Source organism: Apis cerana, linkage group LG8 (genome assembly GCF_029169275.1).
Source record: "Apis cerana isolate GH-2021 linkage group LG8, AcerK_1.0, whole genome shotgun sequence".
Taxonomy (NCBI): domain Eukaryota; kingdom Metazoa; phylum Arthropoda; class Insecta; order Hymenoptera; family Apidae; genus Apis; species Apis cerana.
In genome coordinates this window covers 2,169,338-2,195,515 of record NC_083859.1, presented here as the reverse complement: position 1 = coordinate 2,195,515, position 26,178 = coordinate 2,169,338, and the positions used below count along the sequence as shown (strand labels likewise).

At 21.3% G+C, this 26,178-nt stretch overlaps 5 protein-coding genes across 10 annotated transcripts; 4 read left to right on the top strand and 1 right to left on the bottom strand.

Annotated features, from left to right (window-relative positions):
- Nucleotides 1-262: 262 nt before the first annotated feature.
- Nucleotides 263-1,577, top strand: LOC108003387 (MIP18 family protein galla-1). The gene is made up of 3 exons (XM_017065608.3): nt 263-419; nt 784-1,047; nt 1,123-1,577. Exons 1-3 carry the CDS (start codon nt 263-265, stop codon nt 1,218-1,220), a joined length of 519 nt encoding a protein of 172 aa, XP_016921097.1. The 3' UTR covers nt 1,221-1,577.
- Nucleotides 1,578-2,111: 534 nt separating this feature from the next.
- Nucleotides 2,112-7,613, top strand: LOC108003381 (L-selectin). Its single transcript, XM_017065596.3, has 5 exons — nt 2,112-2,142; nt 6,430-6,534; nt 6,600-6,794; nt 6,863-7,068; nt 7,298-7,613. Exons 2-5 carry the CDS (start codon nt 6,441-6,443, stop codon nt 7,454-7,456), a joined length of 654 nt encoding a protein of 217 aa, XP_016921085.1. The 5' UTR covers nt 2,112-2,142; nt 6,430-6,440; the 3' UTR covers nt 7,457-7,613.
- Nucleotides 3,866-9,053, bottom strand: LOC108003398 (large ribosomal subunit protein uL29). 2 transcript variants are annotated; one of them, XM_017065634.2, is made up of 4 exons: nt 8,904-9,053; nt 8,343-8,479; nt 7,852-8,091; nt 3,866-4,334 (listed from the first exon to the last, which is right to left on the bottom strand). In XM_017065634.2, the coding sequence occupies exons 1-3, from the start codon at nt 8,904-8,906 to the stop codon at nt 7,860-7,862; spliced, it is 372 nt and encodes a 123-aa protein (XP_016921123.1). In that variant the 5' UTR covers nt 8,907-9,053; the 3' UTR covers nt 3,866-4,334; nt 7,852-7,859. The 2 variants fall into 2 exon arrangements, with proteins under 2 accessions (XP_016921123.1, XP_016921116.1); XM_017065627.2 differs by lacking the exon at nt 3,866-4,334 and adding an exon at nt 6,815-7,494.
- LOC108002822 (unconventional prefoldin RPB5 interactor-like protein) lies at nt 9,046-11,634 on the top strand. 3 transcript variants are annotated; one of them, XM_017064720.3, is made up of 7 exons: nt 9,046-9,345; nt 9,527-9,597; nt 9,781-10,030; nt 10,115-10,261; nt 10,364-10,511; nt 10,587-11,109; nt 11,187-11,634. In XM_017064720.3, the coding sequence occupies exons 1-7, from the start codon at nt 9,330-9,332 to the stop codon at nt 11,310-11,312; spliced, it is 1,281 nt and encodes a 426-aa protein (XP_016920209.3). In that variant the 5' UTR covers nt 9,046-9,329; the 3' UTR covers nt 11,313-11,634. The 3 variants fall into 3 exon arrangements, with proteins under 3 accessions (XP_016920209.3, XP_028525256.2, XP_028525258.2); XM_028669455.2 differs by having other exon boundaries at nt 9,197-9,426; XM_028669457.2 differs by having other exon boundaries at nt 9,197-9,433.
- Nucleotides 11,635-15,268: 3,634 nt separating this feature from the next.
- On the top strand, nt 15,269-23,456 carry LOC108002997 (pro-resilin-like). 3 transcript variants are annotated; one of them, XM_028669318.2, is made up of 4 exons: nt 15,269-15,461; nt 18,983-19,153; nt 22,650-22,971; nt 23,163-23,456. In XM_028669318.2, the coding sequence occupies exons 2-4, from the start codon at nt 18,998-19,000 to the stop codon at nt 23,342-23,344; spliced, it is 660 nt and encodes a 219-aa protein (XP_028525119.1). In that variant the 5' UTR covers nt 15,269-15,461; nt 18,983-18,997; the 3' UTR covers nt 23,345-23,456. The 3 variants fall into 3 exon arrangements, with proteins under 3 accessions (XP_028525119.1, XP_016920520.1, XP_016920528.1); XM_017065031.3 differs by having other exon boundaries at nt 15,421-15,576; XM_017065039.3 differs by lacking the exon at nt 15,269-15,461 and adding an exon at nt 15,583-15,721.
- Nucleotides 23,457-26,178: the final 2,722 nt, after the last annotated feature.

The window sequence follows — 26,178 nt, the reverse complement described above, 5'->3', positions numbered from 1 at the left end:
ATGTTTAATCTTTTCTAACTTTCAATATTATAAAATTATTTACATTAAAAAATGAAACTTTAATATATAGTAAAAAAATTTAAAAGAAAAAACTTTTCATCATTAAATTTCCGCGCCATGATTTCGCACTTACCATGCGTTTTATAAATCGTTGATCAGAGGTTAGGTCCATTGCAAGTACTACGTAATTGCAAGTAATATAAACAAATTTTAATTATGTATCATTGATCGCTATAAGTGGACAGGGGGGAACGGGGTAAAAATGTTATCATTTTTACGAAAAATTTCAATTGGGGGGAAAATAAGAGATGGTGTACCAGCGAACGATGAAATGGAGGCTATTGAAGGCTGTTTGGAGGCGAAAAACAACAGAAGTTTAGTTTCGCGATCCGATACTGAACTCAAGGAATCTATTTATGGCAAGTTCAAATTTTTGATCAAACAAATATCAAATTAATTATAGATTAAATAAAAAATATTTTATCAATTTTTATTAATAAAAATTTTAATATAAATTTTTCATTTAAAAAATAGCTATTAAGAAAATCAAAACTAGTACATTAATTTAATAATTATAATTAATTAAATTTTTATCATACATTATAATATATGAAGCAATCAATTGTATAAATTTAATTTATAAAATCAATTAATTATTTTAAATTAGTTATTAAGTGGATTAATTACTAACTTATTTTAATATAAAAGAATTATTATTAAATTATTAATGAACTATCTTTATTATATATATTATAAAACTTATGAAATTTAAAATAATTATAGATTTATTGAGAACGATTAAGGATCCAGAAAAGCCACAAACATTAGAACAATTGGATGTTGTTTATGAAGACTGCGTTGAGATTTTAAAACAAACTCCTCAAGGAGTATCTGTGATTCGCATTGAGTTTAATCCAACAGTACCTCATTGCTCTCTGGCAACATTAATTGGTCTTTGCATTAGAGTAAAATTAGAACGTAATTTAGTAGCTCTTTTTAAACTAGATATATATATTAAGAAAGGTGCACATTCTACAGAACAAGAAAGTAAGTATTAATTAATTATTGTATATCATATATTATGATTGTTTTAATTTATATTTTATAATATATTTTTTTTAGTAAATAAACAAATAAATGATAAAGAAAGAATTGCAGCTGCTATGGAGAATCCTAATTTGAGAGAATTAGTAGAGAAATGTATTCAAGAAGAAGAGTGAAAGCTAAATTTTTTATGATAGATGTCATTAAATTGAACTTATAATCAATTATTTTTTTACAACAATAATTTATATAATAAAGAAGTCATAAGTACAAGTCAGAAGTACAATCTTAAATTTCAATTATAATTTAAAAATATTATAAAAAGATATATTTATTGCAATATGTGAATGTAAAAATAATCTTACAATTTAAAACTTTGTTATTCTTAATTGTACATAATTGATGGTGCTAATAAATAGCATATTTATCATTATTTTAAACATAACATTTTATATATAAAATATATAAAATACAAAATGTAACGAATATTTGTATAAATTTAACTATATAAATATACTTCATATAGAAATTTTTTCATTTGAAAATTAATTTTTATTATCCTAATATATTTAATAATTATCGAAATTAGAATCAACAAATATAATCAAAGAAAGAATAATTTCTTTAAAAGAATTAATTACGAACAATGAATTATAATAATATGATGTATATAACTTTGAAAGATTTCGAGGAAGCTTGTGCGAGTAACGGATAGAAGGGAAACGATTGGTGAGAGGTGCCAGAACAAGATGGGAATTATCCAGGCCCCTTTCAGGCCCCCGAAGATGCTCCCCAGACATACTCAAGTGGGAAGAATCTGGGTTACTCAAGCCAGAAGGGAATGTGGGCCGGCTATATACCGGTTGCCTGCTCGCACACCGCAGTCCATTCTTCTTTCTTGTCGCAATCGACAACTCGTGAACGAGCTTCCTATTGAAGTTGATCGAAAAATATACGAAATTACAATTTATACGGGATTCACGAAAGAAATTTCACTACCTTTTTTTATATCTTAAAGACAATTTACTGTTTTGGCTATAAAATCATTGAAGACCAAGTGAACATCGTTAAAGAAATCAAAGGAAACTATTTATTTAGGTAAGTGTGACCGGAGAAATCGAAAGCGACCTCGTAAATTATACAGTCGCTTTACGTGACCCGCACAGTGACTTCATAGGGCTTTCTCTTAGATAGTCCTCTTCAATATAATTTTTATTATTAGCGCGTATACCACTATTTGCATTCATGTGATGATTCATTATGATTTTCAAGTTTAATCGATTTTGTTGTTTTTATTTTGTGGCAAAAATTTTGATAAAAAATATATATATGTATATATTCAAACATAATGTATCGAATATGAAAACTGTTAATTTAAACCAAGAATTTCAAAGATCAATAGTACCAGAATTTATTTCATAATTTAAAATATATTTATATATACTTAGTATTGTTATAATTATATAATTATTATGATAATTAAAAATAGTGTTTTATATATTTAATTATAAAATTTATAGAATTACTTGAGCATTTTGATAAATTAAATTTCATTAATTTTTAAAATTTGTTTGTGTTGCACGAATATTTTCTATGTAATAACTATATTACATCATAAATATTAAAAATGATTAAATATTTGGATAAAAAATTTGAATAAATTTAAAGTTTTTATTATTTATTTTATTATTCTATAATATAGAATTCTATAATAAATATTTATTATGTTAATTAAAATCATTGTTCATTAAATTTTAAATAAATTTTTTTATTATATTATGTAATTAAATAGTAAAGTTTAATTTATAATACAGGTCTTTGTTTCGATAATAAAGCCTTCATTTTAGCAAACAAAAGTTAATTACAGTTCTTCAATTAACAATGCAATCTCTATTACTTTTGCTTAATAATTTACGCTCAATTAGTTATTCCATTATTTTATACATAAATGCATATATGCCTCATAAAATTATTCTCAAATGAACTTTTTAATCAAATTCGCACTATGAATTTCCAATTAATTCTCACGCTTTCTATACTTAAGCGCAAGAAATTTAAATGATAAGAAATAATTAAAACTTTTTTTTTTATTTTTCAATCAAAAAAAGTAGAAATAATTTTCTTCAAAAATATCTTTTTTATTCTTCAAAAAAAGTTAATTTCTTTAATATTCGCCATATTGGTTTATTAGATTTTAAATAAATACATTTGTTTTGAAGATCATTCACTTTCTCTCCAATTTGTGAGAGGTGATGAGGTTTATCTTTGAGAAGGTACATATACTTTCCTTGCGTAAGATCCTCACAAGTCTATGCAACGATGTAACTTGTAGAACACATAAAGTATAATGCACTTCAATCAAGAATTTACCTTTTACGATATCTTCCGTAAAAAGAAGAAGCGAGCCTACTTTTTCCTTCTGATATCTATCACAACTTGATAAATTAAAAGAGAAATTCTATTCTTCATTAAATGTATGACATTTAACAATATCTTATAAGTAAAAGTTTTGAATTAAAAATGAATTTTTTTAAAACTAATAGTTTTTGATTCAAGCATTCCTACTATAATATATTTATGGTAATAATAGACAGTATTATTATAAATATTTTTTATTTTTTTATAGAATAAAAAAAACGTGTCTTTTTAATATCTATTTTTTGACATATTAATATAATATTCAAAAATTAGAATAAAAAAAAAAGCAAAAAAATCTAATTGGAACAACAAATATCAATAATCCATATATCATTAAATATGTGCATTTGTATAAATAATACAAATTTTAATATAAATTAATACAAATAAAAATACCTTTGCATTCGTTGATGGTAAAAATATATTTCCAAGCATCCATTTGATTTAATGTGTTTATAATTTCATTTCATGTATTATACATCATTTCACCAAAAATTCATACACGAAATATACCCAATCCGATTAGAAAAAACAAAACATAGATAAAATAATAATTTGATTGAATTGGATCAAGCGAAAGTCGAAATTGAACCGACACTAATTTTCTTTTTATTTTTTCTTTCTTTTCGCATTGAACGTATTGGCACGTTCCTGTCTCGTTTTTGTATCGTTGTACTCGTCCCGAATATGCGTACACAACAGTCTTATACAGACAAGGAGCCGTTAAGAAAGACGTAGAACACACAGCCAATACGTAAACCGGATGATATAAAGCCGGCCAGATAACGGTTCCACGAGCACACACGCGGATACGAAATAAAGCCACGATCTCTCCCTCTTTCTCTTGTTCTTTTGCGAATACTCTTTAAACCCTTCAAATAGAAACTAATTGTTAAACACATAATCAATCTAAAAAGAAATTTATAGAGATATAAAAATAAAATATAAACTGCTGGTTAATATTTAATTATTAAAAATAGAAATCTAATTAAATTTTTAAAATATTATGAATTTAATCATAGTGATTAATATAAGGATTAGATTAAAGATGGCATTGGAAATAATAATTAATAATTTATAAAGTAATTTGTTTCTTAAATTTTTTAATCTTTTCGTAATAGGATAATAATTCTTTTTAATAAATAAAGCAACATTCTATCGAAATTTTCTGCATTTTCTTTTAGAAAATCTTTAACAAATCATGGAGATATTTAATCTTAAATTACAATCAATAAAATAATTCATGTAATAATGTAATTCATTTTTTTCATTTTAGAATTCTTACTATTCACTTTCACAGGGAATTATTTTAAATATTGTTAGTTAAAGTATAAGAATTATATAATTAAATTTTTATCTTCAAATTTGTATAGAATTATAGCGGAATAAATAATGTATAATGTTGCAATGTATCAATATAATTAAATTTAAATATTATTTTACAAAATATATTTGATGCAAATTGAAATGCAATTTGAAATATATTAAATTTTCTTTATAATCATAAAAAATCATTTTATTTATATATGAAATTTTTGTTTTATTTTGATTTATAATTAAATTATTTCTCTAAAAATGAATTAGCATTTCTTCAATCTAGGTGAACGACCGCTGACACTAATTTTTAGCGAAAGCCGCAACATTATGAACAGAGTTTCATTAAATCCGCAATGGCATGGAATACCAAATAAAAATCATTATTATTCAGATAAAATAATCGAACATGAGTGGAATTAATGCAATATTGATCATGTATTACATATTTTAATTATTTGAATTATTAAATAAAAAATATTAGTAATTATAATGTAAAAGTAAATATAATTATAATTTAGCATGATTTTCTTTTTATTTAATTATAAATTCTTTTTTTAAAGAGTATTTTTTATAAATATAAATTATCTATATCTAAGCATAGACAATCATTTTTAACAAATAATTTTTGTTTTCAATAATAAGTGTATATAATTTTTATAAATAATAAAAATTGTTATATTTCTTCAATTTTTAAATTTCTAAATTATTTAAAAAATTTTTTTATATTATTACTTTTTGTATTTCAGAATTTTTTTTATATTTTTTGTATTTTATATATATAAATTATAAATATAATTTTGTATTTATATATATAAAATGCAAATAATTTTCAAATTAAAACCAATTAAAAATTTATTTTAAGTATATGATTCAAAATTTCTATATTAAATTTTTGTTCCAATTATTTTTCAGAGTATTAGATAATTTCACATTTTAGTTAAAATTATATTTTTTCATGAATATTTTTGTATTCTCATATCTTTATCACGTTTTAAAACGTTACTTAAATAATTGTCTCATATTCATATGTTCACTGCAGCTATTAATTGCAGATCGTTTGACGTTTTGTTTTGTCACCAAGACGATTTAGAAAGTTGCAACAAGCCTATGAAGACTCTGAGAAAAGTTAGCGGTACATTACAAAAAATAAAAACCTGTTGCAAAATCCTCCAGCATTTTTCTCTCTCGTTACCGTGAGAAATCTTCCTTCGATCCTCTCTTTCTCGGATCATAATTCACCGTTGAAAAGTCTCCTTTCACCCTCGACAAAGATGAGTTCCCAAGAAACTTTTACTTGCTATAGATATGCAACACAAGAGAAGATATTTTCCTGGAACATTCACTGTCTAATATTTTTTTCTTTAATAAAGTCATTTCATATAATGAGTTTTTAAATATCATTTATTGTTAAATATTTCTAAAGTAAAAAATAAATTAATTTATAATATATAATATAGAAATTATTAATAAATTATAAGTTTTTATCCTGTTTCCTTTTCTAAAAAATTTTTTGTTATCTACTTCTGATAACATTAAATGACTTTTATTAATTTTTTACTATACTTTCAAATTTTTTTGTTCATAATTTAGACAATGGAATTTCAATATTCTAAAACTATTCTTATATTCTTATTCTTTTCGTTTTTTTAGGAATTATCAATATGAGGATGATATGGCTAATGTTACTTCTCACCATTATTGTGGTGAATGCTCAACGTCGACTTGCTCTTCCTGATCCACGCAGTTGTGCCAATCGTAAGCATTTTTCAATCATTTGATTTATTTTAATCTTTTTAATAAAAAAATAAAACTTGTTTTAGGGGTGCGGCATGCCACTTATAGGGATGCTAGAGGTGTTGCACATTCGTACTTTTTCAGTTGGGAACATCAACCAACTAGAAATCTCGAAGTAGATTGGCTGGATGCTCGTAATATTTGTCGCAGACACTGTATGGATGCAGTTTCTCTTGAAACACCGCAAGAAAATGAATTTATTAAACAACGAATAGCACGAGGTTAATTATTAAACAGAATATTATTTTAATTTCATTTTTATTTTAAAATTAACTTTTATTTCTTATAGGAAATGTAAGATATATCTGGACATCTGGACGAAAATGTAATTTCAATGGTTGCGACAGACCAGATCTTCAACCACAGAACATTAATGGATGGTTCTGGTCTGGTTCAGGAGCCAAAATTGGTCCAACTACACAGCGTAATACTGGAGATTGGAGTCACACTGGTGGATATGGTCAAGCACAACCTGATAATCGTGAAGCTGCTCAGGTAATTTATTATTTTTCCATAAATATATACACACAACAAATTTGAACGATTAATGGCAATGAAAATTTGAAACGTTTATTAGTTTTGGATAATATTGATAAATTCATCCTAATTCAATTTCGTTTATAATTATAACTAGAATCGTTTATAAATATATATATATTTTTTCCATTTACTTTATTCAAATTTCATTTTTGATAGTTTTTTAATGCATGAATTTATATTCCAGGGTAACGACGAATCTTGTTTATCAATTCTGAATAACTTTTATAATGATGGAATTAAATGGCATGATGTAGCTTGCCATCATCGAAAACCATTTGTCTGCGAGGACAGTGATGAACTTCTGAACTTTGTGCTTTCTAGAAACCCTGGCATTCGTCTTTAAATTTTTATAGCTTCTGTTATTTTTCGAATATTAAGTACCTAAAATTGTTTGATTGGACAAGAATAATTGTAATAAATTTCATTTCTATTTTTTAAATTCTAATTTATGTATGATAATCTATTGATTGTAATTGAAAATTAAAATTTTTTTATTCATATTCAATTATATTTTAAAAAAATTATATCCTTAAAACAAATTCAAACAATATTAGATATTAAACAGCCAAGAATTAGATGTAGATTAAATAGAAGCTGTTTATTTAAGTTTAATTTTTGTACTCTTTTCTATACAAAATATAAGGCAATAATTTTTAAATTTTTATTTCTTTTTCCCTAAATGTTGAAAAATAATACTTCTTTGAATTTTTAAAAAACCTTTATTTTATCTCTTAATACCTTGCAATTTACACCTTTAAAGCATACTTCCTTGGAGGAAAAGCAGATCTCTTGCGTATTTCTTTTAGAGTCTTTCTATTGGCTTGATAAGGTGTCAATGCTCTTCTAAGAGCTCTAGTTTTTTTTGGCCTTAAATCCAAAGGCTTATATTTATGATTTTTATACAATAAACGCAAATTTTCCTTTTGTTTCTGATGCATAATAATATATACCCTAGCTATGGCTTTCCTTACTACACGGCTGAAATAAATAAAAAAAAAAAAATAAAAACATTGATATTTTTAATTATTTGAAAAAAAAAGAAAATGAATAAAACTCTTATTAATTTAGAAAATAAATTTTATATTTTATATATAATTATAAATAAATTCCTTATTTTTATATATTAATCTTATAAATTATTAGATCAATTTTATACTTGAGTTTTTAATATAAATAAAATAATATAAATAAAATGTAATAAAATTAAAATTAAAAAAATAGATACGTACATTTTCGAAAGTTTCGATGCAGCACCACCAGTAACTTTTGCCACTCGAAGATTTGTCAACTCAGTTTTGAGTTCTTCCAATTGCTTGAGCAATTCATTTTTGTCTTTTGTCCTCAAATCAGTACACTTAACCTTACCCTGAAATGATAAGCATAACACTACTTACATTGCACTTTTACTTGGTTAATTTTAAAAATTTCAACAATAATTAATCATATACACACGCACGCACACAATATATATATATATATATATATATATATATATATATATATATATATATATATACATATAAATGTATAAATATATATGTATATATATATATATACATATATATTAAAATATACAATAGATCAAACAAAAAAATTTTCATTAAAAATGAAAAACTTCTTATTATTAAAAAGTAAGGTTATATATACGATTATTTTTAAAGATCATTCTGTTTACATAAATTATTAAATATTTTTAATCATATTATAATAAAAAAAATTATGATAAAATTTCTAAACAACAATTGAATAGGATGTTTTAATCAAAAACAGATTTTCACCGATTCACTAACCATTTTGCTGTATAATACTTCTTCAATGGAAAAAGGAAACAAGAGAGAAAGTCATGAACCAACGGAACATATAATTACATGTGCCTAAATAACTAAATTGCAACTACAGAGCCATCTACCAACGAGAATACTTATTATATTTAAATAAATATGAATATATAATGTAAAAATTTTCATTTATTTTTTCTTGAAAAATATTAAAGTTATGATAGTTTATAAATAAGCTTTTATATAATTAAATTATTAAAAAAATTAATAAATTATTTAATAATTAATCTTTTTAGTATTTTTATACAGTGACATCTTTAGAATAATATTCTAAAGATCTGTCAGATTTGAATATTATTTTTTAGGTTATATTTAAGAATTAAGAAATTGGAAAGAATATTTACAATAAAAATTATAACAATATATATTTAAATATATATGTTTAAATTAAAATGTGATTGTAAACTAATTTACATAATTAAACAAAATATTTTATATAATATATTGATTTAAAACTTTTTAGAAGTTTTGAATTGTTAAGTGTAAAACAAATATTTATTTTAATATATAATACAAAAATATATAATACAATGATCTTTCCTGTTTTAATAATATATTGTTAATTAACTTTTTAGTTTTAACAATGAATTTCGTGGATGATATACGAAAAGTTCAACGTGCACTTCTAGACGAAGCTCTCACAAAGGTAAATTGTTAAATAAATATTTAAAAAAAAATTTTTATATATATGAAAAAAAATTAATTTTATTTTAAACTTCTATATTTTTAATTTTAATATTTATAATTAAATTTATTTTGCCTGAATATTCTACAACAATATTGTAAATTTTAAATAAATATCAAAAAGTATACAGTACTATTTTTTAAGGGAATTCAACGCAATGAAGAACAATGTAAAATATGGACAGCCTACAAAAAGAATCATCAAAAAGTTGCAGAAACATTACAAATTTTTCAAAAAGATTTATATGTAAATTGTATGATACCTATTGGAAAACGAGCTTTAATGAAAGGAAAATTAATTCATACTAATGAAATACTTGCTTCTTTGGGTGATGGATATTTTGCAAAATATAGTGCTTCAGGTGCTATAGCTCTTTGTAAAAGAAGAGTACAAAGTATGATCAATATTATCAAGTAATATATATATAATGATTAAATAATAATTAGCATTTAATGAATATCATAATTATATATCCTAGGAGCTGAAGAAATGTTAAATAATTTAAATGCAGAAAGAGATTTATATGAAACAAGAATGATGATGTTAGAAAATAATCTTTTTGATGATTTTGTTGGAGGAGAGATTATAGAATATTGGAATGAAAATCAAATTACAGAATGGAAAAGTAAATTCTCATCTGTTTTTTTTTACAAATATTGTAATTTGTTATTTATCTTTATATTTTAAATTCCAAAAATATTTGAATAATTTTTAATTTTTATTACAGAAAAGCATAGAGAAAGAGAAAGAAAGTATCATCAGAAATTAGTTAAATTGAAACAGGAAGAAAAAAAAAAGATAGAGACAGAAGAAGATTTGTTTAATAGACTTGATCAACTTGAAATTGAAGAAGAATTAGCAGATGAATTAAATAGGTATATTTTTTAATATTTTTTAATTTTTCTGATTTTTAAATTTTGCATTTTTTTTAAAATTATTTTGCTTTATAGATTAGAAGATTATGAACATTTTGGAAAAGAATTACAAGATGGAGAATGTTATTATGAATCGGAAAGTTCATCTGATAGTGAAAAAGAAGAAAGCTTTAAAAAAGAAGAAAAACAAGTTCTGAATTCTGATACAAAACAAACCAAAGATTCTGTTGAAGTTTGTAAAATAAAAAAATTCGTTTCATTTGTAGAACCAGAAGATATTTCAAAAAAAGAAGAAAATTCGATAAAAAAAAAAGAAAAAGACAATGAAAGTATGGTAGATATGGAAGATTTTTTTCGAATAGAATTCAGTCATTCTGAAAATTTTGTTTTAAAATCAAAAGGAAATTTAATAGAAACTCCAGCAGATATTTATAGAATATTTTCAAAACCTAAATCTATTTTAAAAAAATCATTAAATGATATGAATTCAGAACAACTTGTTCCATCTAAGCATAGTATGGAAAGAGAAGAAGAAGAAGAAGAAAAAGAAGAAGAAGAAGAAGAAGAAGAAATTATTCAATCTTCAGCTTACGAAATTGTATAAAATATATAATTTTTACATTTTATTTGAACCATAATCATATTAAATAATGTAAATATTTTGATAATTTTTAGGTGATAAAAGATATTAAAGAAAGAAGTATAACAGAAGTAACAAATGAAATTTTGAAAAAGAAAGAAGAAAATAAAAATATCCGGCCGATTAGTAAATTTAAAAGAGATCGTCAATTAAAACAATAATAACATGTACAATATTGGATAATTATTTTAGTAATATTTTTATTAAAAGAAAATTAAAAAAAAAATGTTGAAGAAGAAAATTCATTTTTATTTTAGATATTTTCTTTTTGAATAATATCAGAGATTCGTTAATGATAGGATATTAATGTATTACTGTAATATATTTTAGAGGATAAATGAATAACGCCAGCTTTCTATGATCTAGAAATAGTATAGATAGAATCTAATCCAAATTTGGTGTTATTATTTCTATTGTTTGTATAAGTTCTGATGTAAACGTGATTATTACATTATGTCATTGAATAAAATCATTTTTATAATATAGTATCTTATAATTTTTTTAAACAATTTTAAAATCATTTTAAGAATCAAAACAATTAAATGAAATATGAAATAAAAATTTGTACTAAAAATTATGTAAAAATATAGGAATAAAAAATATAAAATATATATAAATAAAAAATTATTAAAAATTAAAAATATTATATGTATAAATAAAAATAAAAATTAAATAATTAATAGAAAAATAAGAGAAAAATAAAGAAAATAGAGAAAAATAAAAATGCAAAAGCTTAAAAATTTAAAAAATAGACTTAATAATATTAAAAGAATATTAATTTTTAACTTAATATTGCATTGTTTCATTTTGTATTATATTTGTTATTCATTATTCTTTTTGTTTATACTTTTGTAATTATTATTGATATTCTTTAGAAAAAAAAGATTAAAAATAATTTCGAACACAAATTTTAATATTATGAAACTTTTTTCATAATATTTTAATATTTTCATATTAGTTAGTATATTTATTAAAATAAATATAAGATAAATATAAGATAATTATTTTTCTTTTCTCATAATTTTTATTCATTTATTTTTATTTTATTTTATTAATTCTTTATATATATGTTTCTTGTATGTATTAATTAGTTTTATTTTTTATTTTCTTGTCCTCTTTTGAAAATTGAAATTGATCTGAAAATATGTAAAACACAAAATTAGAGAAAATATATAACATGAATAATAATAATCTTTTTAGTTAATTTTTGTTAAAATTAGTTAGTTATTAAAATATCTTTTGTTCATATATTGTTTCATAAGTGACCAGGTAATATCAACCTGACATGTAAATATGCATGTAAACAAAAGAGAAAAAGAAGAGATTGATCAAATTGTTGTTATGCTTTATGTAACATTGACACGAAATTAAAACATCACTTGATTATATTATAAATTTATTTATCATAATTAAAAATAAAAATTTGCCGAAGGAAGTCATTTTAAAAATCTTTTTAATTATTAATTGAATGAACTAAGACAATTTAATATTAAAATTTATTATTAAATTATTATATATTAAAAAAATCAAAAAAGCAGTAAAAAGTTTTTATTTATATATATAAAATTTCTTATTAAATTAATAAAAATATAATTGAATGAATTGAATTTTGATTGAATAATAAAATAATTATAATTTTTTTGTATGTACTTGAACAACATTATTAATGAAGCAAATAATTCCTAGAGGGAGCACGTGTTTATCGCAATGCCATTGTTTCCGTTCACGTAACGGCAAACAATCAGGAAAAGGTTACGAAAGGAATCGAAAGTGAGAATTCGCACACTAAATAAACAATAAAGCGGTCTTGATTAAGTTTCATTTGACTCATTGATCGAACAGATTAGATTGTTAGTCCATGATTATACCTATTGTCTTAAACATGATCAACGATTATTAATCCCGTTATATCCGTTTACCTTTCTAAAAAAAAAAAGTAATTTTAAGGAGATCTTAGAACATAAAAAATATTTCTTCTTAATTGTAGATGATTAAAAAAAATTATATCTTAATGTCATTTTGTAATTTACAAAAAAATTATCGATACTTATCTATTATTCCATATATATTTGAAAGATATGTTTTTTCAGTTAAGGAAATATATTATCAATTTTGAAAATTTTATCAAATATTTAATTTCATGAAAAATAACCTTAAAAATTTTTATTAACAATTCAATTGTGTTCAATTTAGAATTTTGTTATTAAGTATAATATTTTAGTTTTTAAAAATAAAAATGATTATATTATAATTAGGACTGCTTTTTGATAGTGTTTATTAATAGATTTAATTTAAATTTCTTATTATATCATTCCTGTGATACATCACATGAAGTCGATTAATTATATTACTTATAAATTTCATAAATTACTAAAATTAATTATTATAGTAATTATTATATATTAATATATCACTTAAAATTATTTTCTTATAATGAAGCGAATCTCTAAATATTTTTTATGAATGAATTAGATAAATAAAATATTTATTATTCATTAATCGAAAAAGAACAATAAAATATGATTACTGGTAATAATTTTACAACATAGTTGTTTGGGAAGTATAATTAAAAAATGATTTTAATATCATTCAAATATAAATTATAAATTATAAATATATAAATTCCTAAATCAATTGTCGATTTGATTATAGTCATTATTCATATTTATACATATTCATACTTTATTGCATATAAATATATGATTTTATTAATTTTAAAAATGTATTGCGATGTATTGACTATTGAGTAAATAAGTCTCCTGCTATAATATAATTTTAATTGAAAAAATTATACAATTATCTCAAAATATTAATATGAACTACTAATATGAGGTTAGTTATAGATTATATATTATTATAGATTAGTATTTTATATTATTTTACATTAATATAATATTGTATATTACTTTTAATATTATATATTATTTTTAATATTGAACATTGAATTATTTATAGTTAATATTTATAGTAATATTACAACTAAATTATATTTATTAATATTATATATTAATATTAATATTAATTATATTAATATATTATTATATAAAAGTATATAACATATAAATTAGTATTGTTAGATATTATATTCATATTAAATATTTTATATAGTAACATATATTACTTAATTAATAATTAACTTAATTAATCACCTTTATAATTAACTGATTAACTTATCATATAATCTAACCTAATTATTATTTATCAAATAACAGTTCCTTTTAATATTTCATAATCTTAATCCATATTTATTTCATAAATCAATTTGACAAGAAATTAGTATAGATCAGATCAAGTATAGTATAATATAATCAGTATAGATCCATTCGCGTCATCAACCTCAACCCTAATATTTTTGTAAATAAATCTCCTGCTATAATATAATTTTAATTGAAAAAATTATACAATTATCTCAAAATATTTTTAATATGTTAGAAGCATGCTATTAATATAAACTATTAATATGAGGTTAGTTATAGATTATATATATTATTATAGATTAGTATTTTATATTATTTTAAATTATACATATTTTACATATTTTAAATTATATTTTTATTATTACAATATTATCATTTTATTAAATGTGGAATCACTCATAAGTTATAATATTATTTCTTTATTCAATGAATAAACAATTAAACTAATATTAAATCATTAATTATTTCTTAAAAGGCGAATATGAAGAAAAAATTAGAGTTACATTATAAGATTATCTTATTTAAAAGCCGAACATTGTTACATTTGTTTCATTTTAAATATTTTTTTAATTAATTTGTAGAATTGAATTCTATATTTTAATGTTACTAATTATGATAGATGATCTTATTTATTTTTTTATCGTAATTTTTTTTTATTTAATATTGAAAAAGAAATATGATCTATAAGCTTTTTTAAATTACTTATACCAATATATATTAAGTAATTTTTGTTTCAAAAACATTATTTTCCTATTTGATTTTTGGTTTAAAAAGATGGACAATGGTCCTAAATCTTAATTAAATCCCGATTGGTTAATTAGTCCTGCTACTTAAGTTAGATTCGTCGGCTATCCCACGCGGTGAAGTAATCAGCTTTCTCCGCTCTGGAAAAAAGATGCGTTCCTCTCATATACCAGTGCCGTCCCAAAATCGCGCATGCTGCTAGTTAAACAATGGGAAATAAAGCGCGGATTTTCTACACACTTGGCGTTCCTATGTGAACTGGAGTACAAGAAAAGATCTCCAGTTTTATACACGAGGAGATCCACGCGGATTCTCCTTTTGCTGAAGGAGGATCCATACTCGACAGGAAATGAATCTTTGTAGTCGTAGGTGAGCTCTCTATATAAGCCAGGTATAAGGCAAAACATCACTATAATTCAGCATTCCACACGGTGCTCTAGTTTTCTGAGTACTCTCAAACAGTATGGATAGAGTAGTGCGACAGGTAATCAGGAAATTCATTGACAAGTGGAATTTTTACAATCTTTGGTATTGGTGCTATGCTTGCGTCGGCATTATGATATTGCGTGTTCCATTGAATAGTGATTTAAGGAACTAGGTGATCTATTGGTGGAAGATACATAAATATGGTAACAAGAGTTAATTTTAGTTTAGATTGATAGATTCGGCAATTGGAAGTGAATAATTATCCAAAAAAAGTGATTTTTTTATTTTATTTTATTTTGAAATTAAAAAAAATTGTTTTTTATAGAGTAAAAGATTATATATAAAAGTTATAAGTTTTAAATTAGAATAAATTTAAATCATAAAAACATTTTTTAAATTTAATTATTTAAATTTCGAATTTTTAAATTATAATTTTTTAATAAATTTTTTAATTTTTTAATATTCTACAATTTCTAATATTCTAATATTTTTGATACATCAATAAGTATTTTCATTGATATTCTCGGATAATTATTTAATTCTGAAATTCATAAATCGCATATAATATTAAATGCTAATATTAAATACTTATGAAAAATTTTCTATGGCAATTATTAATTTTCTAAAGTTCTAATAATTACTGTTAGTATAATATAAATTATAGTTCGTTCAAATATCAAATCAAGATGATTTTAAATTATGTAATCGATATAATTTAAATAATCGAAACAATTTAGTTTTTCATTAAACTAAAAATTGTGCAATCTCATTATATTTCTGAACAAATTATACTATTATTTTACATTAATTTTCTACAATTATTCAATTTCATATTAATCAGTAATAAATTTTAATTAATAATCTTTTCAAAAAGTTATTAATATTTTTTTACAAATCAATGTAATCAATTACATTATTAATACAATTCAAATTGTTATAATTTTTTTCATTTTCTTCATTAATCTCACAATTCTGCACTTTCAGTAAATGTCGTTTTAATTTTTAAAATATATAAATGAAACGAAATTAACTATAATGAAGTTTTTCTAACTTTAAATTCTTAATATATTATAATTCTTAATATACTTATAAATTTCTATAAATTTATAAACTTAACCTAAATTTTTGAAGTTTCAAGTTCAAGTATTACTATTTTACTTGAGTACAAATATTGAAATTCTAATTTAATAATTCCAAATATTTTAACTATTATCAATATTGATTCATTGTGATTATTTATAAAAAAAATTATCCGAATCTAAGTGAAAACAATCACATTAATATTATGTATATATATAATGTATATATTATGTATATATATATATATATATATATATATATATATATATATATAATATTCGGTATGAAGTATATTAATTACCTTTTTTTTACAACTGAATATTGCACGACTCATTTTTACATATTTACATATTTATATATTTTATATTATTTATTATTATATTATTTACTTATTTTTACATATTTAAATTTATTATTTCATTATATAAATACATTTAGTTTCATGTAATCATATCTGTTACTAGCACAGGCATGTATGATTTACACAGTAATATAAATAACAATATATGCGTTTCACAATTTGTTTATATATAACTATTATAACCTCGCCTTATAGTTACACACATGCGTGCTTCTATAGCTTTGATTAATAATAATTATAATTAATGATAATTTTTTGTTTTTTGCATTTTTTATTTCTTTTCAATTTAATCGTAATTTCGTTTCAATTTAAATAATTATTTAATTATTTATTAATTATTAAAATTTATTTTCAAAAATTTTAGATTCATTGTTTTAATCTATAATTTTCTGTCAACATAAACATGTTATATATTTATAATTTTTTATTTTTAATAATAAATTTTTTTTATTTATTACCAAATATTTATTTCTTTTTTCTTTCACTGATGTAAAAAAATGTTAAAGATAATCTATTAATAAAGAAATTTTATTGATCTTGAATATGAGATCTGTACATTATATAAATTAATTCACATGTATACATATAGATTTAATTTTTTTATAATTAATATCTAATATAATATACGAATTGAATACATGACAGTACAATTTTCGCAATTAGTGAAAAGACTTGTGAAAAAGACTTCTTTTTTTTTGTGAAATAAAATTCGCATTATGAAATAAAAAATAGTATTCTTTAGTAAAATACTATCAATCTTCATTTTTGTTTTTTGAATTTGTTCTTTTCATCAATTTATCGATTTCTATTTTTCAATTTTAATTACAATATTGTATATTGATATCTTGATAACTGAAAAATATTTTTATTTAATAAATTAATAAATTTAACGAATCTTTTATAATTCTTTATTTTTTAAAAAAATTCTGTTTTTTCAAAAAAATAATATTTGACTATTTTTTTTCACACTTTTTTTATGAAAATATAGTTTTTAAATATTCTAAATATAATGAATGTTATTATATCTATATAATATATCAATATATAATATTTATAAATATATAATAATCAATTAATCAATTAATATTTATAGATATATAATAATCAATAATAATCAATTAATCTAATTACTTAAAATATTTTATATAATATTTAGAAATTTTACATTTTATATACATCTAATTAACAATATCTATGTAATTAATTATTTGACTTATTTATGAATAAAAGTTTTATTTTTTATTTATTTCGGAAGAAATTGTATTTAATATCTTATTTATTGTTTGGTCCATAATGAATAATAATCGTGACTCATGTGATAATTAAAAAATTATTTCTAAAAAATTGTTTCCACGTATAAGAAACGATGATATAACAAATTTTCTTAACAAGATATTCACTATTGTTTAACAAAACCGTTTAATTTCTTTTCCCCTTTTTTTTATTTTTTCCTTTTCTGCAATTATGTTTAATATATCGCTGATTTTGAAGGAGGCATAATGATGCAATATCTTAGAAACTTTCTCACGATAGAAGGAAAACGCTGGTTCATGACTCTAATTTCTCGCCTACGCAATGCAAGCTGCCTTGATCATTTCGTGCTTTCAATGTATTTATTGTATATCTAGGAATTCATTTAATATCTAGATTAATATTTGACTATTTCTTTATTATGATATTGTAATTATTATTAGAAAATAAAATAAATTAATACTTAGATTAGGTTATATTTTATGAAGGTTTTGACATTAAGATTTTTCAGCTTTTATTATATCAAATATCAGTAATATTTAATATTTTTTATTGTTATGTTTTTTATTGTTATTATTCCATTATAATTTTTTTCTTTTAAGATTGTCAAATTTGTAATCCTTGTAATATTATCCTTTGAAATAATCTTTAGCGTACCATCAATAAATATTATTAAATACTATAAATATACTAGATATCTGAAAAAATCCTCAAACAGTGGCTGTAAATAATCTTCAATATCTAATGTAATTAATAAGATTTTAATTTTTAGTTAACTCTTGCTCTAATGGTGAGCATAGGAATCGTGCAATGTGAGCCTACAGTGAACACGCAATATGGTGTCCCAGGAAATTATGCTGGTAATAACCATGGAGTATCAGGTGGAAATGGTTTTGGTAATCATCATTATGATAATGGAAACGATAATGATTATGTCGATCAGGTAAATCTAAATGATTTAAAATAAATCAATTTATAATTTGATTATAATAACAATATAATTTAATAACTCAGATTATTCATTCATTATTCATTCAAATTGATTAAAATTATAAAACGATTAGATATAATTTATTTATTACTTATTATTTAAAATTTTTTTTTTATATATTTAATTGCTTATACATTTTCATTTTAATTGTTTGATAATTACGGATAATTCTCTATTGCGATAGAATTACTGTTACTTCAACGATTGATACTAGTCTAGAGAAATTTATTTTGCTATTAGTAAATCAGCATTAGAAGGAAATATTGAATAACAATTTATTAAGGAATTTTATATTTGTTATATTTTAATTTTTCTAATTCTCAACATTTTCATATTATAATAAAAAAAATAATAATAAAATAATAAAAATATTTAAAAAATAATAGAAATAATACTTAAAATAATATATACGGGATTAAATGATTTAAATCGTGATTTAATTTTGATATTGTATTCATTTATTCTGCATTTCCGTTAGTGTTTCATAATAAACTCAAAGGTTGCAAAAGATGAATAGATCTGGGTTAACGCTGATTCTACAAGTAACATTGAACTTTATTGAGTACTGAATACATGATTTGGATATATAAATTTAGAATAGATTGAGCATCGATTTTGCTTTTTATTCAGTCATAATCAGATAATATTTTTTTTCTCTATCTTCATTGTCATCTCTTTTGATATATGAATAGATATTTTGATTTTTTGAAAAGGATCAAGATTTCACTAATATAATAAATAATAAATAAATAATAAATAAATATGATTTACAATATATTTTTTTAATTTTAATTAATATAGTTTATCATATCAATGATAAAAATCACATAATATATTTTTCTTTATTATAACTTTACGATATAAAATAGATTAAAATATAACCTTAAATTATACTGTACAATTTTTGTAGAATCTATTATCATATGATCTATTGTCAAATATAAAATTTATTTTTTGCTTGAAAAAATTTAATATTTTAAATCTTTTATTGTAATTATTTATCTTAATTAAATCAAGAAAAGAATTGCTGTGAATCATTTGAATTATCCTAAACCACAAATTAACCACGAAATGACTGGTATGATTAAGAGAATTTATGTGCTCCATAAGTACTTTAAGCATTGCGACAGAGAACAATAACCACTCCTTAAAACCGCTGCAATATTGTTAAAATTATATTAATGCAACTGCAATATAAGAATACACGTAACTATAATTGTGAGTCAATATTGGAAATTTAAAAATAATTTTATTTAAAAAACTTTTTTTTTTAGAACATAAATATTGATATTAACATATATATATAATTATATTTATAGAATCATATTTTTAAATTTATATAATTCGATGCGAAATTCTTCATTTGATGATTTCCAAGTGATTTCCAAAACTTGCTATGGTTGACCATAAATGTCTACAATATTATAATACATCTTATAATATGAGATTGATTATTCAAGAAAAAAGAGATGATATACGATTGCGGTTAAATTATGTAGCTCAATTCTTCATATAAATGATTATAAGAGCACCATTGGAATCATTATTCTATGCATCTATTCTATACATAGAATTTAGAGAGTATATCATGTATGAAATCAGGAATGTTGGTACTATAACAGGAATGACTGGTAATAATTTTCTTTAAATCTTAATAGAAGATGAATATTGTCCAAATGTAAAGAATATAGAATAAATGCAACAAAATATAAATAAACAAGATTGATCTGAAAATGAAATCATATATTTGAAATTATTTAAAAGAATGTTTTGCAAAGATGTTACGTATTTAATGAATTCGTTTAATTAAGTGGAAAAAATTTAAAAAAAAATAAGAAAACTGTGTCCATGACATGATTTCAAGTTCCAAAAATTGTGTATTGATACCGGAATCCCGAATTTCAACTATGAAATGTTATATATTCATTCTGTTACGCGATGATGTAAACGCAATCTGATGTAACATTATTAATAGGATGAACCGCGACCGCAGGCATCATCTAAGATGTAAATCCTTATTGCCGATTAGCTAATCGTCTTGAGAATCTAAACAGTCTAGTTATGTGTATTTGTACGATTTTAGCCTCGGGTCGAATGATCTAACATGAACCAGATTAAATTAGAACTTTCTTTTTCAATCTCTCATTTGATCTATTTCTTTTTTTGAAGAAAGTTTAACTATATAATTCAAATACTTGTTTCATTTTTTTTCTTATATAAATATAATAAATATAATATAAAAATAACATATAATATCACAAAATAAATATAATATAACAATAACATATAATATAACAAAATAAATATAATATAACAATAACATATAATATAACAAAATAAATATAATATATATATTATGTTATAATATAACAATAATTTAATAATTATTAAGTATGATCATGAATGTTTTGATTTATTGAATAATTATAAATAATATTTATTGAATAATTATAAAAATATTTTATTGAATGTTTATATTATTGAATATAATATAAAAAAATAATTAAATATTTTTATCAACTTTCAGTAATAATATTTTTCATATAAATTTATATAAACAGAAAAATAAGATAATAAAAGTATTTTATTATGTATTTTTATTATGTAATTTGTCAAAAAATAAATAATTTTAATTACATCTTCATGTTATCAAGTTACATGTGTATATATAAGACAATAGTTCAGTAACGAAATCATTGAATTAGGTTAAGAAAACATTCAATGCAATGATCTAAGAAATCACTTTAGTAGAAAGTTCGACATCTCTGATCAGCACCTATATGCAAATAAGGTTTGCGCATATTTCTGGTACAGTAAAAATTATAGTGTATAACGCCTCCATTGTTTGCTATAATCATTCAAAGTAATCATTTAAATTAAAAGTTGTTTTAGAATTTAAAAAATTAATCAAATAATCAGAAAAAATGTTTTATTCTATTTATATATAATATTTATATATACTTATATATAAATTTTTATATAGAGACACTATATATAAAATAATATAATAATGATATAGTAATAATAGAAAAATATGAAAGAAATATTTTTAATCGATATTTTGCTTTATTGTTTAATAATAAAATTTCAAATATGCAAAATTTATACATATCTATGACACTGCATTCACTAATCGTTTATAGATTATTTTTTAAGATTATTTTTTATTTTTATTATTTTTTATATATAGGATTATTTTAAAATTTATCTTTTTCTTGATTAAATCTGTTAGATTTTCTTTTAAAAAAATGAAAAATGAAGATCTTTTTGTAATTATTAATCGTTTTAGATAATAAATTTAATTTCTATATTAACTATAAATTGCTGAAAGAATAAAAAATATTCTTTTTTTAAAAATTAATATTTAAAAAAAATTAAAACTAAATATCAATTTTATATTTTATCTATTGCATATCATCAATAAAATAAATATTGTTCCTTTGTTTAGCCAATGTCTTACGAATTTGGATATGCCGTAAAGGATCAAGCAACCGGAAATGACTTTGGTAGACGCGAAACTAGCGATGGTGAAACTGTAAGAGGAGAATATAGAGTTCAATTACCGGATGGTAGGACACAAATAGTAACTTACACTGCTGATTGGAGGACAGGTTTCCATGCAGATGTAAGATATGAGGGTACTCCAACTTATCCTGATCAATTCAATAATCAGAACAATGGTTATAATAATAATAATAATCAAGGTAGTAGTCAAGACTTTGGTTTTCATGGTAATAATGCTAGTGGAGGTTACAATACAGGAAATTCAGGTAGTTCATGATTCTTATTCTATTATTAATGATTAATGATTATTAATGATAACTCATTTGCTCAAATATGTTTATTAGAAATAATGAAATTTCAAATTTTATTATTCAATTATAATTTATTTTTATGAAAAGAATAAAAAAGATAAGTTTTTAAGTTAATTAGAATTGATTATTATGTTTTGTTTTTCAAGGAAACAATGGATATAATTATCAACCTAGTGGAACTGGATTCAATACTGGTAATAATTATCCATACCAATTTGTTTCCAATCAAATTTCCAATTCATTAGACAATAGTTATAATAGCTTTGGAATTCGTAATAATTATAACACACGAATTCCATCATCAACATATGGACCAGCCTTTAAGTGATTTTACAATTCCTATTATATAGCACGTAGGATAAGAAGCGTTCTGTAAGATTAGTTTTTTTGTAATAAAAATAATTTTATTTCCTTATATTAATATATAGTGAATTTTATAATGTAATCTTTTATTACTCCTCTTGTTTTTTAATCTTTTATTATTCTAAAGCAGAAAATGGAATTAAATAATTTAATCTAAGAACAAATGCAATCGATATAAAAAATATCGAATACTATAATAATTGAAATATTATTATCCAGAACTTTCTTCGTTATATAAATAATATTATATTGCAATTAGTATAATTGATTTTCTCATAGTTGATGAAATCGTCTGTTAATATAGTCTTTGTCATATGTATCAGAAATAGTTGATGAAATTAGAATGAAAAAATATTTCATTATATATATATATATAATAATATATATATATAATATATATATAAGGATATTCCTATATCATGAAAGATAGGTATAATGAAGGATATCAAATTTCGATCGATGTTGTTTCATATTATACTAGGAAGCCTAAATCTGACGCTATTCAGGAAAACGCTTTCTCTGATATTATAAACTATAATTACCAGATAACACGCCAAATTCACTACGCATTAAAATAGTTGAGTATTCCGAAACAATTGATAATTTCATTCTTAAAGTTTTATTAAAAAATTATTATAGTTAAAACAAATTTTTTTTAATAATTGTTAAATATGTACAGATAAATTAAGTAGACATAGTGATAATTCCTATTCCAAAATTCATTTTAATTGATTCAATTTAAATTATTAATTATTCTATGAAATTATTTATTATATACGAAATATTGATGCTGATAAATAGTTCATAAATAAAAATTAATATATGAAATAAAAATTTTGTGCATCGATATTAAATATATAATATAAGAATGAAATAATAAAAAAAAAAGTAAATAATAAAAATGATATGTTGTGTAGCGTAATGTAAAAGTAAAATTTTATTCGAATATTTTCCTAATGCAAACAATAATGAAAATTCTAATTAATTTTTTTTATCATATATATTTGACTACCTCTATAGAAGCAAGAAAAAGAAATACAAGTCTTTTTGTCCTTCTATCAACGATTGAAAGCAAAGGTGAAGGTGAGCAGAGTGGAGAACAAAACATCTTTTTGATCATAATGTGTGCTATAATAACTTACGAAAATCAACGTGACGTAATTGAATGAAATGCGTTTGGATTGTGGTTTAAAATCGGCTGACATGAAAGATGAGTTGCTGGTTTAATCGATGCTACAAGAGTTTTGAAAGTGCTAGCCTCAATGCTCTATTTAAAGTTAATTTCCTTGACTTCATTTAAAACTGACGGTTAGCAAGGAGAGATGTATTACATTAATGTTTCTAGGATGCAATAAACATAGTAGATTGATGATCAGATGAAGATCTATTGAATCCATTAGTAGCCTGAAATAATAAAATGATCAGTTGATTTTGATTAGAAGAAATAAAAGTTCTTGTTATTTATATATGTTATTTTAGGTATTTTTTCTCGCTAATTATTTGGATTTGTGATTATTTACAATTCTTATATGATATTATATTTTTGTCAATAATTTAATATTAATATAGAAATAAGTATAATTTGTAAAAAGAGGCAATTACTTGCTTACTTATAAATATTTATAATTTTATAAATTTTTAAGAAAATCTTTATCTTTCATAAATTTTTAAGAAAAACAATTATTATAGTAAAATAATTGTTATTTAAAATTATGTATTTTATTTGCTTTTATTTTAATAATAATAATTAATTTTAATGAACTTTTATTATATAATATTTCTTCCTATTAAAACTTTACAATTTATATAATAAAATAATATACAATAAAATAATTAATAAAAATATATAAGTATACAAAAAAAACAATTTTATTTTCTAACTGATAAATTAGTTTATATAAAGATAAATTAATATGATTTTAATTTATAAAACAATATTTAATTAATATTATGTAATAATATAATAATATAATATTATAATATTATATTATTATAATATTATTATAATAATATAATATAATATTATAATATAAAATATTTAAAAATATAATGTGAGTTAAAAAGTAAAATATTTAAAAATATAATGTGAGTAATTCATTAACAATCGATGATATCCGAATATATCCTATTCATACACAGTTCATTATGAAGATGATCATGGTTGGAATAAAATTGCGAAAAAGGTTTCGTAGAATGATGGCGTAATCGGTAATGCGTTCAAGTGAAGAGTACGTATGTTCATCTTGCTAGAAGTTCGACATGGAAGATGTTAACTGTTGCAAAGGAATGCGGATAATGACGAGAATATTCTTCTAATGCTCTGGATTCGTCGCGAAAAAATCGATGCCAAAATGAGGATGAAAACTCGAAAACATTCATCACTTTTGAACACCTCAGATTCTTCACTGTCTTAAATTTTTTTCTTCGAGATATTTCTATTCTATTTTCTGTCTTCATGTTTCACAATATGATACTTAAGAATTTTTCTAGTAATAGAAAACTTTGAAGATGTTGAAATATTCTATAATATAATGAAGAAATATTATGATATGTATATCTTTCATATCTTATATAATATAATAGAATAAACATACATAAATTTTTATGTATTTATATACTTTAATATTAAATGTACTAATTTGTAATATGTATCTAAATAAATTATATATAAATAATGATTTTTAAAGTGATAATTAAGAAGAAATATACAATTAAATTCTTAATATAAATCAAAATAATATTATTATGGTAATTACAATATAAAAAACTTCTCATTCATCAAAATCATGAATGGGACTT

Excerpts from the sequence above, each read along its gene's own strand:
- LOC108002997 (XM_017065031.3), top strand. The coding sequence starts at position 15,556 with ATGGATAGAGTAGTGCGACAG. Across the intron at positions 15,577-18,982 it reads TGGATAGAGTAGTGCGACAG|TTAACTCTTGCTCTAATGGT; the intron begins GTAATCAGGAAA and ends TTTAATTTTTAG. Across the intron at positions 19,154-22,649 it reads ATAATGATTATGTCGATCAG|CCAATGTCTTACGAATTTGG; the intron begins GTAAATCTAAAT and ends TCCTTTGTTTAG.
- LOC108002822 (XM_017064720.3), top strand. Across the intron at positions 10,031-10,114 it reads TTGTAAAAGAAGAGTACAAA|GAGCTGAAGAAATGTTAAAT; the intron begins GTATGATCAATA and ends TATATATCCTAG. Across the intron at positions 10,512-10,586 it reads TTAGCAGATGAATTAAATAG|ATTAGAAGATTATGAACATT; the intron begins GTATATTTTTTA and ends TTTGCTTTATAG.
- LOC108003381 (XM_017065596.3), top strand. The coding sequence starts at position 6,441 with ATGAGGATGATATGGCTAATGTTACTTCTCACCATTATTGTGGTGAAT. Across the intron at positions 6,795-6,862 it reads TAAACAACGAATAGCACGAG|GAAATGTAAGATATATCTGG; the intron begins GTTAATTATTAA and ends TATTTCTTATAG. Across the intron at positions 7,069-7,297 it reads ATAATCGTGAAGCTGCTCAG|GGTAACGACGAATCTTGTTT; the intron begins GTAATTTATTAT and ends TTTATATTCCAG.
- LOC108003387 (XM_017065608.3), top strand. The coding sequence starts at position 263 with ATGTTATCATTTTTACGAAAAATTTCAATTGGGGGGAAAATAAGAGAT. Across the intron at positions 420-783 it reads ACTCAAGGAATCTATTTATG|ATTTATTGAGAACGATTAAG; the intron begins GCAAGTTCAAAT and ends AAATAATTATAG. Across the intron at positions 1,048-1,122 it reads ACATTCTACAGAACAAGAAA|TAAATAAACAAATAAATGAT; the intron begins GTAAGTATTAAT and ends TATTTTTTTTAG.
- LOC108003398 (XM_017065634.2), bottom strand. Across the intron at positions 8,092-8,342 it reads GCATCGAAACTTTCGAAAAT|CCGTGTAGTAAGGAAAGCCA; the intron begins GTACGTATCTAT and ends TATTTATTTCAG.